At 43.7% G+C, this 13,743-nt stretch overlaps 1 protein-coding gene across 1 annotated transcript in view; it reads left to right on the forward strand.

Moving 5' to 3' along the window:
* Positions 1-11,568, forward strand: part of ccdc191 (coiled-coil domain containing 191) — a 73,342-nt gene extending 61,774 nt beyond the window's left edge. The window contains exons 15-17 of the mRNA XM_086006239.1: positions 5,303-5,455; positions 10,724-10,878; positions 11,143-11,568. Of these exons, the coding sequence (XP_085862365.1) occupies positions 5,303-5,455; positions 10,724-10,878; positions 11,143-11,275 (441 nt within the window). The 3' untranslated portion in view covers positions 11,276-11,568. The remainder of the gene's footprint in view (positions 1-5,302; positions 5,456-10,723; positions 10,879-11,142) is intronic.
* The last annotated feature ends 2,175 nt before the right edge of the window (positions 11,569-13,743 follow it).

Here is a 13,743-nt window from a genome sequence, read left to right on the forward strand (position 1 = left end):
CCCACCGAGCGCGGAACAGAGACGCCGCGTCTCACCTGCTCCTGCTGCGCGCGCACCCTGACCCTCGTGGCTGACGCCGTTGCCCTGGGTAACGTGACACGGCGGGGGGGGGGGAGCGCAGTGAGGAGCTTAGCAGCAGCCCAGTTACCTAGCTCGGGCCTGGCTGGGCAAGAAAGGCCCAGGCTTTCAGGCCTAAGAAAAAAAACGGGGCAAAGGTAGGAAAAAGAATGTTCAGGTTAGATAAAATATTTACAAATGAGTGATTTATTTTAAAAGAATTTAATAAATTGAATTTTATTTTGCTGGAAATGTCACAGCGCCAGGGACCCAGGTTCGAATCCGGCCTCGGGCGACTGTCTGTGTGGAGTTTGCACATTCTCCCCGTGTTTGCGTGGGTTTCCTCCGGGTGCTCCGGTTTCCTCCCACAGTCCAAAGATGTGCGGGTTAGGTTGATTGGCTATGATAAATTGACCCTTAGTGTTAGTGGGATTAAATACGGTGTGTTACGGGGATAGGGTGGGATATGTGTTGGTGTAGGGGTTACGGGGATCGGGTGGGATATGTGTCGGTGCAGGCTCGATGGGCCGAAATGGCCTCTATCTGCACTGTGGGGGTTTCTGTGTGAAAGACGCAGAAAGCAGGAAAAAGAATGGAAGCAAGATGGCGGCGACTCACCTCGGTTCAGAACGATAAGGCCCGCCCACACACGCACCGATTGGTCGACCGTCAGGTGACCAAAGCGTAGGATTGGTCAATCGTCCCTTCACTCGACCGTAGGAGGGCCCGGCCGCACGCGGCAGCAAGCCGCCGTACGATTGGTCGACCTCGAGGTCACTCTGTCGCTAATGAGCGGATAATGAGATGCTAATGAGCGGAACGTTGAAGGTTTTTGGGATACCGCGGGCGCGATTTTAGCCCGGCCGAAACGTAAATACGCTTAAAACCGTCTCGGAAGCGTAAGCTTTCTTTGGAGGTAACGCGCGCGTAGGTACGCCCTGTAACTTTCGAGCGCATAGCCCGCCAGACGCACAGGCGATGACAGATAGACAGAATGACAGACAGAATGACAGAAGTACCGATTTATATATATAGACTAGCTGAAGTGCCCGGTGGTGCCGAGGCTTTTTCGAGGGCATGTTGTTGTTGGAAGAGAGAGAGAGAGAGAGCGACTGGTGGGGGGTGGAGGGAGGGCGTGGGGGGTGGAGGGAGGGCGTGGGGGGTGGAGGGAGGGCGGGGGGAGGGAAGGGAGGGCGGGGGGGAAGGGAAGCGGGGGAAGCGAAGGGGGGGAAGGGAGGGGGGGAAGGGAGGGGGGAGAGGGGGGGAAGGGAGGGGGGAGAGGGGGGGAAGGGGGAGAGGGGAAGGGAGGGGGAGGGAGGGGAGAGGGGGGCGGAGGGAGGGGAGGGAGGGGGGCTCCCCCGAGGGTCGCGGCCCCCCCCCCCCCGAGGGTCGCCCCCCCCGAGGGTCGCGGCCCCCCGCAGAGGGTCGCGGCCCCCCCCCCCCCCGAGGTGAAGACCGCCGATTGGCGGCCCCCCCCCAGGTGAAGACCGCCGATTGGCGGCCCCCCCCCCCCCCCCCAGGTGAAGACCGCCGATTGGCGGCCCCCCCCCCCCAGGTGAAGACCGGCGATTGCGGCTGTGCGAGACGGCCGGGGGGCCGGTTGCCAGGGTGACGGTTGACGCTCAGCAAGCCCCACCCCCCAGCCGAGCCAGAGAGAGACGCCGCGTCTCAGCTCCTGCTGCGCGCGCACCCTAGCGGCGCTGGGCTGAGGCTCGGCCCTCCAGCCTTCGAGTGGGGCCGGGAGGTGCCTAGCTCGGGCGTGGGTGCGAAGGAGAAGCCGAGGCTTCGAGGCCTACCTGGAAAAACGGGGAAAGGTAGGAAAATTAATGAGATTAGATAAGTTAATTCGTTTCTAAATCATTTTTTTTTAAAACAATATGTGTTTTAAAAGCAACGTTTTTTTTAAAGACGCAGAAAGCGGGAAAAAGAAAGGAAAAGTTTGGAATCAAGATGGCGGCGACTCACCTCGGTTCAGAACGAGAAGGCCCGGCCACACACGCCAGCAACCCGGCGTACGATTGGTCGAGCTCGAGGTCACTCTGTCGCTAATGAGCGGATAATGAGATGCTAATGAGCGGAACGTTGAAGGTTTTTGGGATACCGCGGGCGCGATTTTAGCCCGGCCGAAACGTAAATACGCTTAAAACTGTCTCGGAAGCGTAAGCTTTCTTTGGAGGTAACGCGCGCGTAGGTACGCCCTGTAACTTTCGAGCGCATAGCCCGACAGACACACAGGCGATGACAGACAGAATGACAGACAGACAGATGTACCGATTTATATATAGAGATACACATAAGTAAAGGAATATATACATATACGTAAAGGAATTTATACGGACATACATACATAATTACTTAAAAGAATATATTACTGATGAACAGTTTCTTTCTTAAAAATGTTGGAAATGTTACATTACTCATTTTAGAACAGTCATTTTCACATTTAATAAACACAGCAAATTCAATTCACACAGCCACAATTGCTCCTTCTACCTACAGTACTGAAAACCCGTTTTTTTTTTTAAAAAAAATTAAACTTTAAAACTTACCTCATCATTTCTTAAAATAACTTTCCTCCCTTTCCCAAACAAAAATATTGCCTTTCAGAAGCTCCACGATAAAATATATCTTCCTCCGCAGCCTCTGGAGCAACTTTACACATGCTTTTTTCATGTGTAAGTTGTAAGGACTTAACCTCACTGAATCCCTGAATGAAATCGACGAAGTTCACTGCGCACGCACTGCCTGTGCAGTCGCATGCGCTGTGCATGCTGAAAACCGGCATTTCCTCCGGCCAGACGCGTGAGTACCCCGACCGTACTCACGTGTTTGGAACGGAATTACTGGGCCAATGACTTGGACTTGTGTGTGCAGGGCACAATTTCAAAATTTGCAGATGACACAAAACTTGGCAGTATAGTGAACAGTGAGGAGGAGAGTGATAGACTTCAGGAAGACATAAACAGGCTGGTGAAATAGGCGGACACGTGGCAGATGAAATTTAACGCAGAAAAGTGTGAAGTGATACATTTTGGTAGAAAGAATGAGGGGAGGAAATATGAACTAAATGGTAAAATCCTAAAGTGGGTGCATGAACAGAGAGACCTGGGGGTATATGTGCGCAAATCGTTAAAGGTGGCAGGGCAGCTTGAGAAAGCAGTTAAAAAGGCTTACGGGATCCTGGGCTTCATAAATAGAGGTATAGAGTACAAAAGCGTGGAAATTATGATGAACCTTTATAAAACACTGGTTCGGCCCCAACTGGAGTACTGTGTCCAATTCTGGGCACCACACTTTAGGAAGGATGTGAAGGCCTTAGAGAGGGTGCAGAAAAGATTTACGAGAATGATTCCCGGAATGAGAGATTTCAGTTACGTTGATAGACTGGAGAAGCTGGGGTTATTCTCCTTGGAGCAGAGAAGATTGAGAGGAGATTTGATAGAGTTGTTCAAAATCATGAGGGGTCTGGGCAGAGTAGATAGAGAGAAACTGTTCCCATTGGCAGAAGGGTCGAGAACCAGAGGACACAGATTTAAGGTGATTGGCAAAAGAACCAAAGGCGACGTAAGAAAAAACCTTTTTACACAGCGAGTGGTTAAGATCTGGAATGCACTGCCTGAAAGGGTGGTGGAGGCAGATTCAATCACGGCTTTCAAAAGGGAGTTGGATATGTATCTGAAGGAAAGAAATTTGCAGGGCTACGGGGAAAGGGCGGGGGAGTGGGACTAGGTGAAGTGCTCTTGCAGAGAGCCAGCACGGGCTCCATGGGCCGAATGGCCTTCTTCCGTGCTGTAACCATTCTATGAAACCAGATGACCCGGATTATTTGTATCTCCGGCAGCGTTCCTTCTTTTCTTCACCCTCACCTGGGATTGTGCCTAATTCTGGGGGCCTGCCAGCGGGATGTGATTTCAGTGCATTTTCTGTTGATTGGGGTTCCCAGTTCATTGCCATCCCGGCGTCCTTTTCCATTGAGGGAGGGATGTGCTGATCCTGAGATCTGCTACGTTGGCAGCCTGCACAGGGCAAGGTGGCTGCTGTAGGGCAGGAGTGCCTGGGAGATCCCAGCCAAATTTGAGGGGGGGGGGAAAATTAATGTCCTGCAGACGCCTGTCCGGGATTCCCTCCATGTTCTGCAGCTGCTAATGTTTGAAGTGCTGGTTAGCAGCTCATCAGTACCTGAGGTACTGGTGGAGTGAGATGTCTAGGGTTGCCAACGCTGGTTGGAGGCATTCCTGGAGGTTTGACTACGTAATGACTGATCACCAGCCCCCATCTCCCCCTGACCTCCCCAAACAGCCAGACCTGGCTCTCTGTGGGGGTGGCACCCTAGGCTGGAGGTGGGAATTACACAGTGGAGCCCAGTGCAGCGAGGCCCTGAATGTAAACTGAAAGCGAGGTAGAATGGGGAGCTCCTTACCCAGCATCCATAGCAGTAGAGATGATCCCTGGTATCGAGCCGTGCAAGCATTCAATTGGAGAGAAAGCAGTTTCTCTGCTGCTATGGATGCTGAGCAATTGATCTCCCTTCCACAAAAGCAATTTCTTTCACCCGCTGCCACCTCGCACTTACCTACGTACCCCGTGTTTTAAGTTGTAAACGGACATGGTGCATTTAAGGCTGTCCGTAGTTTGTGCGTGTCTGGTTTCAAGGTGCAGCTTGTACCGATTACAATCAGTTATTTGGGGGTGTTCATTTGTATAGGTTTCACTGTATGAAGGAGTGATTTGTCTTACTTTTTAAAATGTAAATTTAATGGATACTGATCTTTGAGGATACTGTCTTAAAAATTATTTTAATTTTATTTCGGTGTTGGCATACCCTGCTCGGAGCCAATGGACACATTACATCTGTTTCTATACTCCATGTCCACTAACAAAATCGTATTTAATATCTAGAATATGTAAACTTAGTTCACTCAAGCCACTCATAGAAAATGGCAGGCACTGGATTGTTAGCAGTAGAATTGTGGTGTTAGCAATAACATTCTTTTAAAGCACATCCTTCTAGCACTACTGTTGGATGAAGGAGAAAGTGCTGACATGCTTTTCCAGCTTACACCTTTCTCTGGTGGTTGATCAGTCTATTTGACGTGTGTAGAAATGTTGCAGCATTAAGTAGTGCTTATACAGCGTGCATCATTGAACTACTCAATGCTTCTCTCTGGTTTGGGGTCTGCGCAGGAGCTGCTAACAGAACTTGCACTGGTGTTACTCAGAACACTTTGTTTTTATGACCACATAGATAGCAGAAGATTATCGGAGCTCTTCAGTCCTACACCTATGCCTATGTACCTGGCATCAGACGGTAAGAGACTCACTGGCTGAAAAGGGGTTCCAAGCTGAAAAAGTGTACTATCGGATTCTTCTTAAAAGGTGTTTCAACAATTGGTTAAAGGTGGGTATATCCTGCAACAAATCTTAACTGGTATATTTGATATCTAGTCTGTTAACATTCTAAAGTGCCATTTAATATGCAAATGTTTTTCAGGACATGAATAAAACCCTCAGCAACTGCAATTCTTTGCTTTTTGTCTAGATCCAGATTTTCTGCGTACAGTTTTGGTTGCCATATTATATAGAGGCACTGGAGAGGGTGCAAAATTTTTTTACAAGGTTGATACCAGAAATGTGAGGGTATACCTATCAGGAAAGGACGAACAGGCTGGGTCTCTTCTCTTAAAAAGAGAAGGCTGAGGGGTGACCGACTAGAGGTCTTTATAGAGTGGATACAGAGAGAGAGTGTTTCCACTTGTGGGGAAGAGCAAAACTAGAGGCCATCAATATAAGAGAGTCACCAAGAAATACAATAGGGAATTCAGAAGAAACTTCTTTACCCAGAGAGTGATGAGAATGTGGAACTCGCTACCACAGGGAGTGGTTGAAGCGAATAGTATAGATACATTTAAGGGGAGGCTAGACAAGCATATGAGGGAGAAAGGAATAGAGGATTATGCTGATCGAGTTAGATGAGGAAAGTGGAACAAACGCCAGCATGGACTGGTTGGACTGAATGACTGGTTTCTGTACTGTATATCCTACGTAATGTTTTAACTTAGAAATTACTGTTGGTGGTATCACTGGGCAAATGTCCTATGACATTCCTGCGCTCCACAGCAGAATTATATACTCCTATCTGAGTACATAGATGGTCACTTCATCAGTACTTTGTTCCACACTGACACTATTTCACACCATTCAGTTGATCGGGAACTTGCAGTTGATGGGCAGACACGTGGCAGATAGAACAAGGAGAGGAAATAGAAACTAAAGGGGGTGCATGAACAGAGAGACCAGGAGGCAGATGTGCACAAATCGTTGAAGGTGGCAGAGTAGGTTGAGAAAGCAGTTAAAAAAGCATATGGAATCCTGGGCTTCATAAATAGAGACATAGAGTACAAAAGCAAGGAAGTTATGATGAACCTTTATAAAACACTGGAGTATTAAGTCCAATTCTGGGCACCACACTTTAGGAAAGGTGGTGCAGAAAAGATTGGTTCCAGGAATGAGGGATTTCAGTTACGTGGATAGACTAAGGCTGGGGTTGTTCTCCTTAGAGCAGAGAAGGTTAAGAGGAGATATGACAGAGGTGTTCAAAATCATAAGGGGGCTGGACAGAGTAGAGAGAAACTGTTCCCATTGGCGGAAGGGTCGAGAACCAGAGGACACAGATTCAAGGTGATTGGCAGAAGAACCAAAGGCAACAGGAGGAAAAACTTTTTTGCGCAGCAAGTGGTTAGGATCTGGAATGCACTGCCTGAAAGGGTGGTGGAGGCAGACTCAATTGTGGCTTTCAAAAGGGAGTTAGAGAAGTACCTGGAAGAAAAACATTTGCAGGGCTACGGGGAAAGGGCGGGGGAGTGGGGACGAGCTGAAGTGCTCTGGCAGAGAGCCGGCACAGGCTCAACGGGCCGAATGGCCTCCTTCTGTGCTGTAACCATTCTATGATTGACATGACTGCTAGTCAGGCTTGTCCCACAATCCCCAAAAATAATTCATCAGTATTGAGTCACATATTCAAGAACCAAAAAAATCAACAGATTAAAAAAGGTGAAAAACAGCAGTACAGCTCTTCATCCTGGAAGAACTCCACCCTGTAGAATCAGCTGAGCAGTAGGAGGCATCAGCAGACATTATGTAATTTGCAAGGGGAGTGGAAGGAGAGCAGTGAAGAGAAGGCAAATTAAAAGCGCTGCTCTGGAGAGGTTTATTTAGGATGGAGACTAAAAATGTGTATTTGCTGTGGGATATTTACACACAAGGGCTAGTTACAATAGATGGGGAAGCGACGTAAAAATTGTCTGATGATCAAATGCTTAAAGAAAGGCCAGTAAAATTTACAGGCTAGCACCAGACCTTGAGTGAGTCATTGGAGATGGGAAGAAAAGGAGATCTGTGCGGAGACAAACTAATATGTAAACACAGTCAGGTAAATGACTTCAACGGTATAAGTGGATTTAAAAACACAAGGGAAATAGCCGGTGAGAATTAGCAGACTATGGCCCATATTTTCCGATGCCTACGAGCTGTGTACACTCCCGTAGGGACATCGGAAATGCCGGTTTCAGGCATGCGCTGAAAACCGGCATTTCCGATCAGTCAAGAATCCTCTTGACAGATCGGATGCCCGCCCTGGAGAAGGGCCTCTGCAGAACCTCCGCCCGCTGAAATCACTTAAAACTCTTATGCTGGTAAAAAAGCAGGCCTTACGCCTGCTTTACCAGGCGTAAGAGTTTTAAAAAGTTTTTTAAAACTCACATTTATAATTTAAATTTTTTTTTTTTTAAAGTACCTTTATTTTTAGCCTCGTAAAAAAAATTTCAAAAATTTAATTTGTTTAATATTTAATTTAATGTCATTTTAACTTATTTTAAGAATGTGATGGCTTTTTAAAAATGTATTTAATGTTTTGATGTATTTTGGGAGTGATCCCCTTCATACTTTTGATGGGCCTGTCAAGTGTATGAAGGGAGATTCCCTTCTCCCATTGGCTCACGTGATCCCAGGGACGCTTGCGAACCGCCTGTGCCCCTGGGATACCTGGGCCCTGCGCATTTTGACTGTGGAGAGGCCCAGGATCGGAAATGGCTGGACCTCGGGAGCCCTCAGGTAAGGGCGTAGATTTTTTCCCGATAGGAGGCCTCCGCACGCAGGAAGCCTCCTATCGGAAGCTACAGGCCAATGAAAGCAGAAATTTGCCAAGCTTATGCTCATATTTAAAGAGGAGGAGACAGGAACTCACAGGGCCAGACAGAGCAAAGGAATAATTGGGGTGACGGATGTTACTAGACTTATTAAGTATCATCATAGGCCAGTAACATTGAACAGACTAGACTTGAGAGTGAGTCATTGGAGATAGGAAGAAAAAGAGACAAGTGCTGAGATAAACCAAGAAACTGAGGGCAGTGGATGGATCAAGGCTAGAACAAACAGCAAGAATTATAAGGAAGCCTGTGAAACTACTTAGGAAATTTCAAAAACACATCAGGTCCTGTCCAAGAATGTAGAAATCACCAGAAAAAACAAGGTCACAGAAGAGGCGGCAGCTAAACCAAAGAAATACAAGCTGAAAGGGGCGTGTAGTTATAGGGGACTCTTTTGAAGATGGATAGCCATATGTATCATAAGGACGATACCTATAGGATGGTTAGCTGCCTATCTGGAGCTCGAGCAGTGCACATAAAAGGAGAAGCAGCTCTACTGAAGGGGGCAGGAAGAAGCAATCCACATAGTGATAAACAACACAATCAGAAATAAGATAGGGGTCTTGAGTCACATCTGCAAACATTGCCTCCAAACTCAAAGCTAGAAGATGCAAGTAATGTTCCCTGGTTATACTTCTGGCGTTTGATAAAAATAAAGGAGTTTACCAGGAAAATTGAGGATGGAAATAAGTGGCCGGTAATCTGGTGCAAAAATAATGATGCTACTTTAAGTAACTAGGAACTTTTTCAGGAGAAAAAGGGCCACTACTGTACTGAAGTTTGAGTAAAACATGGGAATCCATAATAAATGGGCTGATTAAATGAATAGATGCCATGTCAGGGGGAGGTTGCCAAGCGTGTGGCCCCACTACAGGAAACTCTCGATTTACCGGCACCCAAACAACCGGAACTCTCGGTTAACCGGCAAAATTCAGGAGTAGGTTCAGTTAAGTTTTTCTTCATATTAGTGGCCGCTCCTGGATCTGTGGCTGTGTAATCAGGGGTTTCTGCACTTGTTGCTAAGCAACAGGGATGCTTGGTCTGTGGCCAGGGTTCCTGCAGCTGTTGCTAAGCAACAGGGAAGCCTGGATTTGTTGCTGTGTACGGAGCTCTCGTACCTTTTAACTATAACTCTCTGTAATCCGGACTTTTTGATAAACCGGCACCACACCGGTCCCGTCTAAAAAAGAGTTTCCTGTATTTCTAATTTACATTATTGACTTGCATCCAGAAACAAATGTGTAGAGGATATCTAACTAGGAGACTGCTCGGGAGTTACAAATGAGTTGAAAAGAGTATGTAAGTGGACAGAAAAATGGCAAATACATTTTAATGCAATTTATGGTGCTGGAAATAGGAAGAAAAAAAGACATAAGCAAGAGTACTAAATCTGACCTCAATGGTATGAAAAAAACTTCAAAACAAAAGCTATTGAGAGAATGGGACACAGGTTCAAACTAGCAACAGGCATATTCTTCAGAGTAAATACACATGGAATTAACTTCTGGGTAGGGTTAGGTTGTGTAAGTAAAAAGTTATTAAAGAAGCAATTAGATGTTGTGATGGAGGAATTGTAGAGTCTCTGTGGAAGGATAAGTTATGACCCAAATGGCCTTTGTCGCTTATTTATCCTGTGATGGAAAGTAATCAGAAATAATTGCTGCAGACATGTCTACCTGCGGGGTTGATAAGCCCGAGTAATACTGTATACAGGATCAGTCATTTGTGATGCTTCTGAGCAATTGCTCGAGAATCAGGTGCTAATACTGCCAGCGGGTTTTAAACTCACACCATGTTAAATTTAGAGTGTACAGATCAACATAGCGTCCAGTCAGCGTTCCTGCTCTTTCAATAGGGTATCTACACTTTCCTTTTAAAAAGTCACTCAAGCTGCCATTTTGTTTAGTCAAGGTAAACAAATTCAGCCTCAAGTTCATTCAGAGAAATCCTCTTCACAATTGCGAAGATGTTTTCTGTTTAAAATTAGAGTTCAGATTGTTTCATGTACTGTGAAGCACATTAAATGCAACAGTTGTTTACTATGCATTGAATATTGTATGCTGCACTTTGTTAGTGTTTCAAACCCTGATGAGGAATTAAACACTGTACTTGATTAAAGTTATTTAAAATTGGAGTTCAAAATGGTTGCTAAATGGGGAGTGAATACAGTTAAACAGAAAGATTCCCGTACCTAAAAGGATTCTCTTTTGACAGATTAATTAAATTCAGAGCTTGAAAAAGTAACAAAAACAACATGCATTTAAGAAGCTTCAACTGTGCTGCTTTACAGCTGGACAAACACCGCCAGTTTGAAACAGATGTGGATAGTGCAGGTCATTCATATTCTAGAAAAAAAACAGTAACTTGGCTAATGGTCAGCACCACATAAATATATAAAAGTATTGTACAACCTGCTGCTACTCTATAATAAAGTGAAATTGAAGTGAAATATTTTAATGCAGTTCAAGGATTACTCCACCATTATGGAAGAGAAAGCACGTCAACACTATCTGACAGCTCTAAGAAGAACCACTTTTATTGCCTGGTTTGATTATGTGACAGAGGAAAAGCTTGCATCATGGGAAAAGGAGAGAATTGGAGCAGAACATAATCGGAGGTAATGGACAATTCCTTTCATTGTTGGAACCCCAGGGAAAGAAAACTGAAAATGTTTGTAGCTGTAAACTAGTTGAATTTGGTAACTCTAATCCATACAGTGCTGACTTTGAATATTCCCAAATTAATTAGTGAAATACATTTGTCCTAAATCTTTTTCATATCATTCTGAAACCAAATACGTTAATTATCTTTTAATTCCAGAGAGTACATATTGCACTTTTCTATTGCATCCCTAATTCTCTTTTGCATTCCCCGCCTGCAGGAGGATAGTCACGACAGCGTTCAGAGCCTGGAAGAGTTTGCCAATACTCATCAAGGAGGAGGAGAAAAAGGAAGAACGCAGACAGCAACTCAGGAAGAAAGTTGCTGAAATTCTCCCCGACTTTCAGACATAGAAATAAAATACTAAACAATTTAAGGAGAATCTTGGCAGTGTACTGGAACAATGCATCAGTTAGAGGATTCTCCCCTTAACTCAAGTTCACGGTCTGGGAATTAATTGAGCAGAGGAACGAACCTCCTCCCAGGGTACCAGGAAGGAGAAGCAAGGTCAGCCCAACAGGACCTCACGTACCTTGTGGTAGAGTTCAAAAATTATATTGGTAATCATTTTTATTTTTAAAGAACTTTGGCAAAAAATCTTGTATTTAAATCACAATTTAATTTAATAAAAAAAAGCACAATTGAACAGTGAAATCTTTATTGATGCAGTATTTTAAACATTTAAGCTTATGAACATTCATTATAGTCTTAAAATAAGTTTTGCATCTTGATCTTTGGCTAATACATGAAATAAAGCGCACATCCCCACTGCAAAATAATTGAAATGGTTTAACCAGTTACTGTTATATTTCTGAATATGTTCAGTATTACATAACTTAAGGTGGGGCTAAATATTACAATTACTCAACATTATTTCCTTTACCAATAAACATTTTCTTAAAGCAGATCTCATGGCAGTGAAACTGCATCTCCCCACTTTACTTCTAGCCTCAAATGAGATGGAAGAAATAATCTTTACATCTTTAAGAAGCAAACACTGAAAAAAGCCCATTTAAACTGATTACCTTTCCCTCAAAAATATTTTGCTGAATTTATTTTAAAATGTGAAAAAACTAACCTGCCCATAATGTATGGGAACTTAAACATAGGTTAGATACCTTAAGATGTTCTGATCACCTTGAAAGGGATCCATAGCATTTCACTGGAATCCCAGTCTAATTAGAAGAACTATATGCAAATGTTATTTTTAATAAAGTACCTTATTATTTAATTTTGTAATCTGCATAAACAGATGACTTTTAAGTAGTAAAGGGGATCAGAAACTAATCTTAAAAACCTTTAATAAAAACTGTAACAAAAGATTGGAACTGGATTAGTAAAGGAGTTCTGTAGAGATCTTTTAAAAGTCAATAAAATTATCAGAAGCAGTAAGATACATTTCATTTAAAAGATGTAGATCCTAAGTATAAAGTTTGAATCGCTTTCCGAATTCGGATCCTGGCCTATGGATCACCATTTACCCAAACCTGATTATTGCTGTGATGCAAATGGGAAACATACTTAGTGAGTGCCAAGTCTCCTCGCAAGGACAGGAAATCTTGCAGAAGGCTTTGGAGAATTTGTTTATTAAAAATCGTCAACCGGTGATTGTCATCTAAACAATGGACTCCTCAGTAGCAAAGTCTATCGGGTATAGAGTTGGGATTTAACATCCTTTCATAATAAAAGAACTCATACACCAAACTGGTTACATACGCCTCATTAGTAAGTAGAAGAAATGAAACTGCTGATTGAAACTTTATAGTTTTGATCCTTCCAATCTCGAGAATCAAAATCTCAAGGTAGCACTTCATTAAAAAGACACATTTTATTAAATTACTTATTGCGTTTGGATACTTTAGAAATGACACAAATTCCCAGTGGTTGGAAGCACATTAAATTATATTCCTTACATTTATAGACACAGTAACTGACGATTACAACCATTTATGCTCACAACAGGTCGATGCTTTGGAACTAGATAGCAGTTTGCCGATAGGTCTATCAAATTAGTGAAGTGGTTCAAATGTTAATTTTACAGTAAGTTGTACTAAATTCCCTGATTTGCTATCTGTAACAGTAGGCACCTTGACACTGCAACAAGAGAATGCAGCACAAGTTATTTTAATGTGCTATTTAAAACAAAGCCTCAATGAGAGATGAAAAGCCACTGTACTTTCATAAGACCTAACTAAATATTCTAAGTTTACTATATTTTCGACTAAATGTGTAAACTTTTCTTTTAATCTCTTGCATCTGACAGCTTTCCAGCATTTCTAGAATTCATAGGATACGTGATCTGGCATTTAACTCTCCTGGAAGAACAGGAGTGCCATAGGTTCAACCCACTCCATGGTTTTTCCATAAATCACCCAAGTTCCTTCATATGAGGAAAGACCTAATTCACATTGCATGGTCAAGAGGACTCAGTTTAAGGGAGTGGATTTTTGATTTGTGAATGCATTTAATGTTGCAGAGGCCAATTCAGAGTGCTTTAGTATACAATGGAAGCCACAAGATGCAGCTTACACTGCTAATTAAATAAACTTGGGTTGGAATATAGTTTTTGCTTATAAAACCATCCAGTGGCAAACTAGCAACTCTTTCGGTCAGCTTTTCTATTTTGTTAATTTTTGTACATGTACTCTTCACGTGTCACGGTACCAGATCTGTAACTGTAATGTTACATAATAGATATTTCTATGCACGTAATACCTGAAACTACAGGTACATTCAAAAATCTTAATAGAATCAGCACAACATATATATTCTATATACACACACATCAGTGCAAAACTGTTTACATAACCCTTAATGGAAT

The sequence above is a fragment of the Somniosus microcephalus genome, chromosome 14 (assembly GCF_052327205.1).
Source record: "Somniosus microcephalus isolate GS21.2 chromosome 14, FLI_Smic_1.0, whole genome shotgun sequence".
Lineage (NCBI taxonomy): Eukaryota > Metazoa > Chordata > Chondrichthyes > Squaliformes > Somniosidae > Somniosus > Somniosus microcephalus.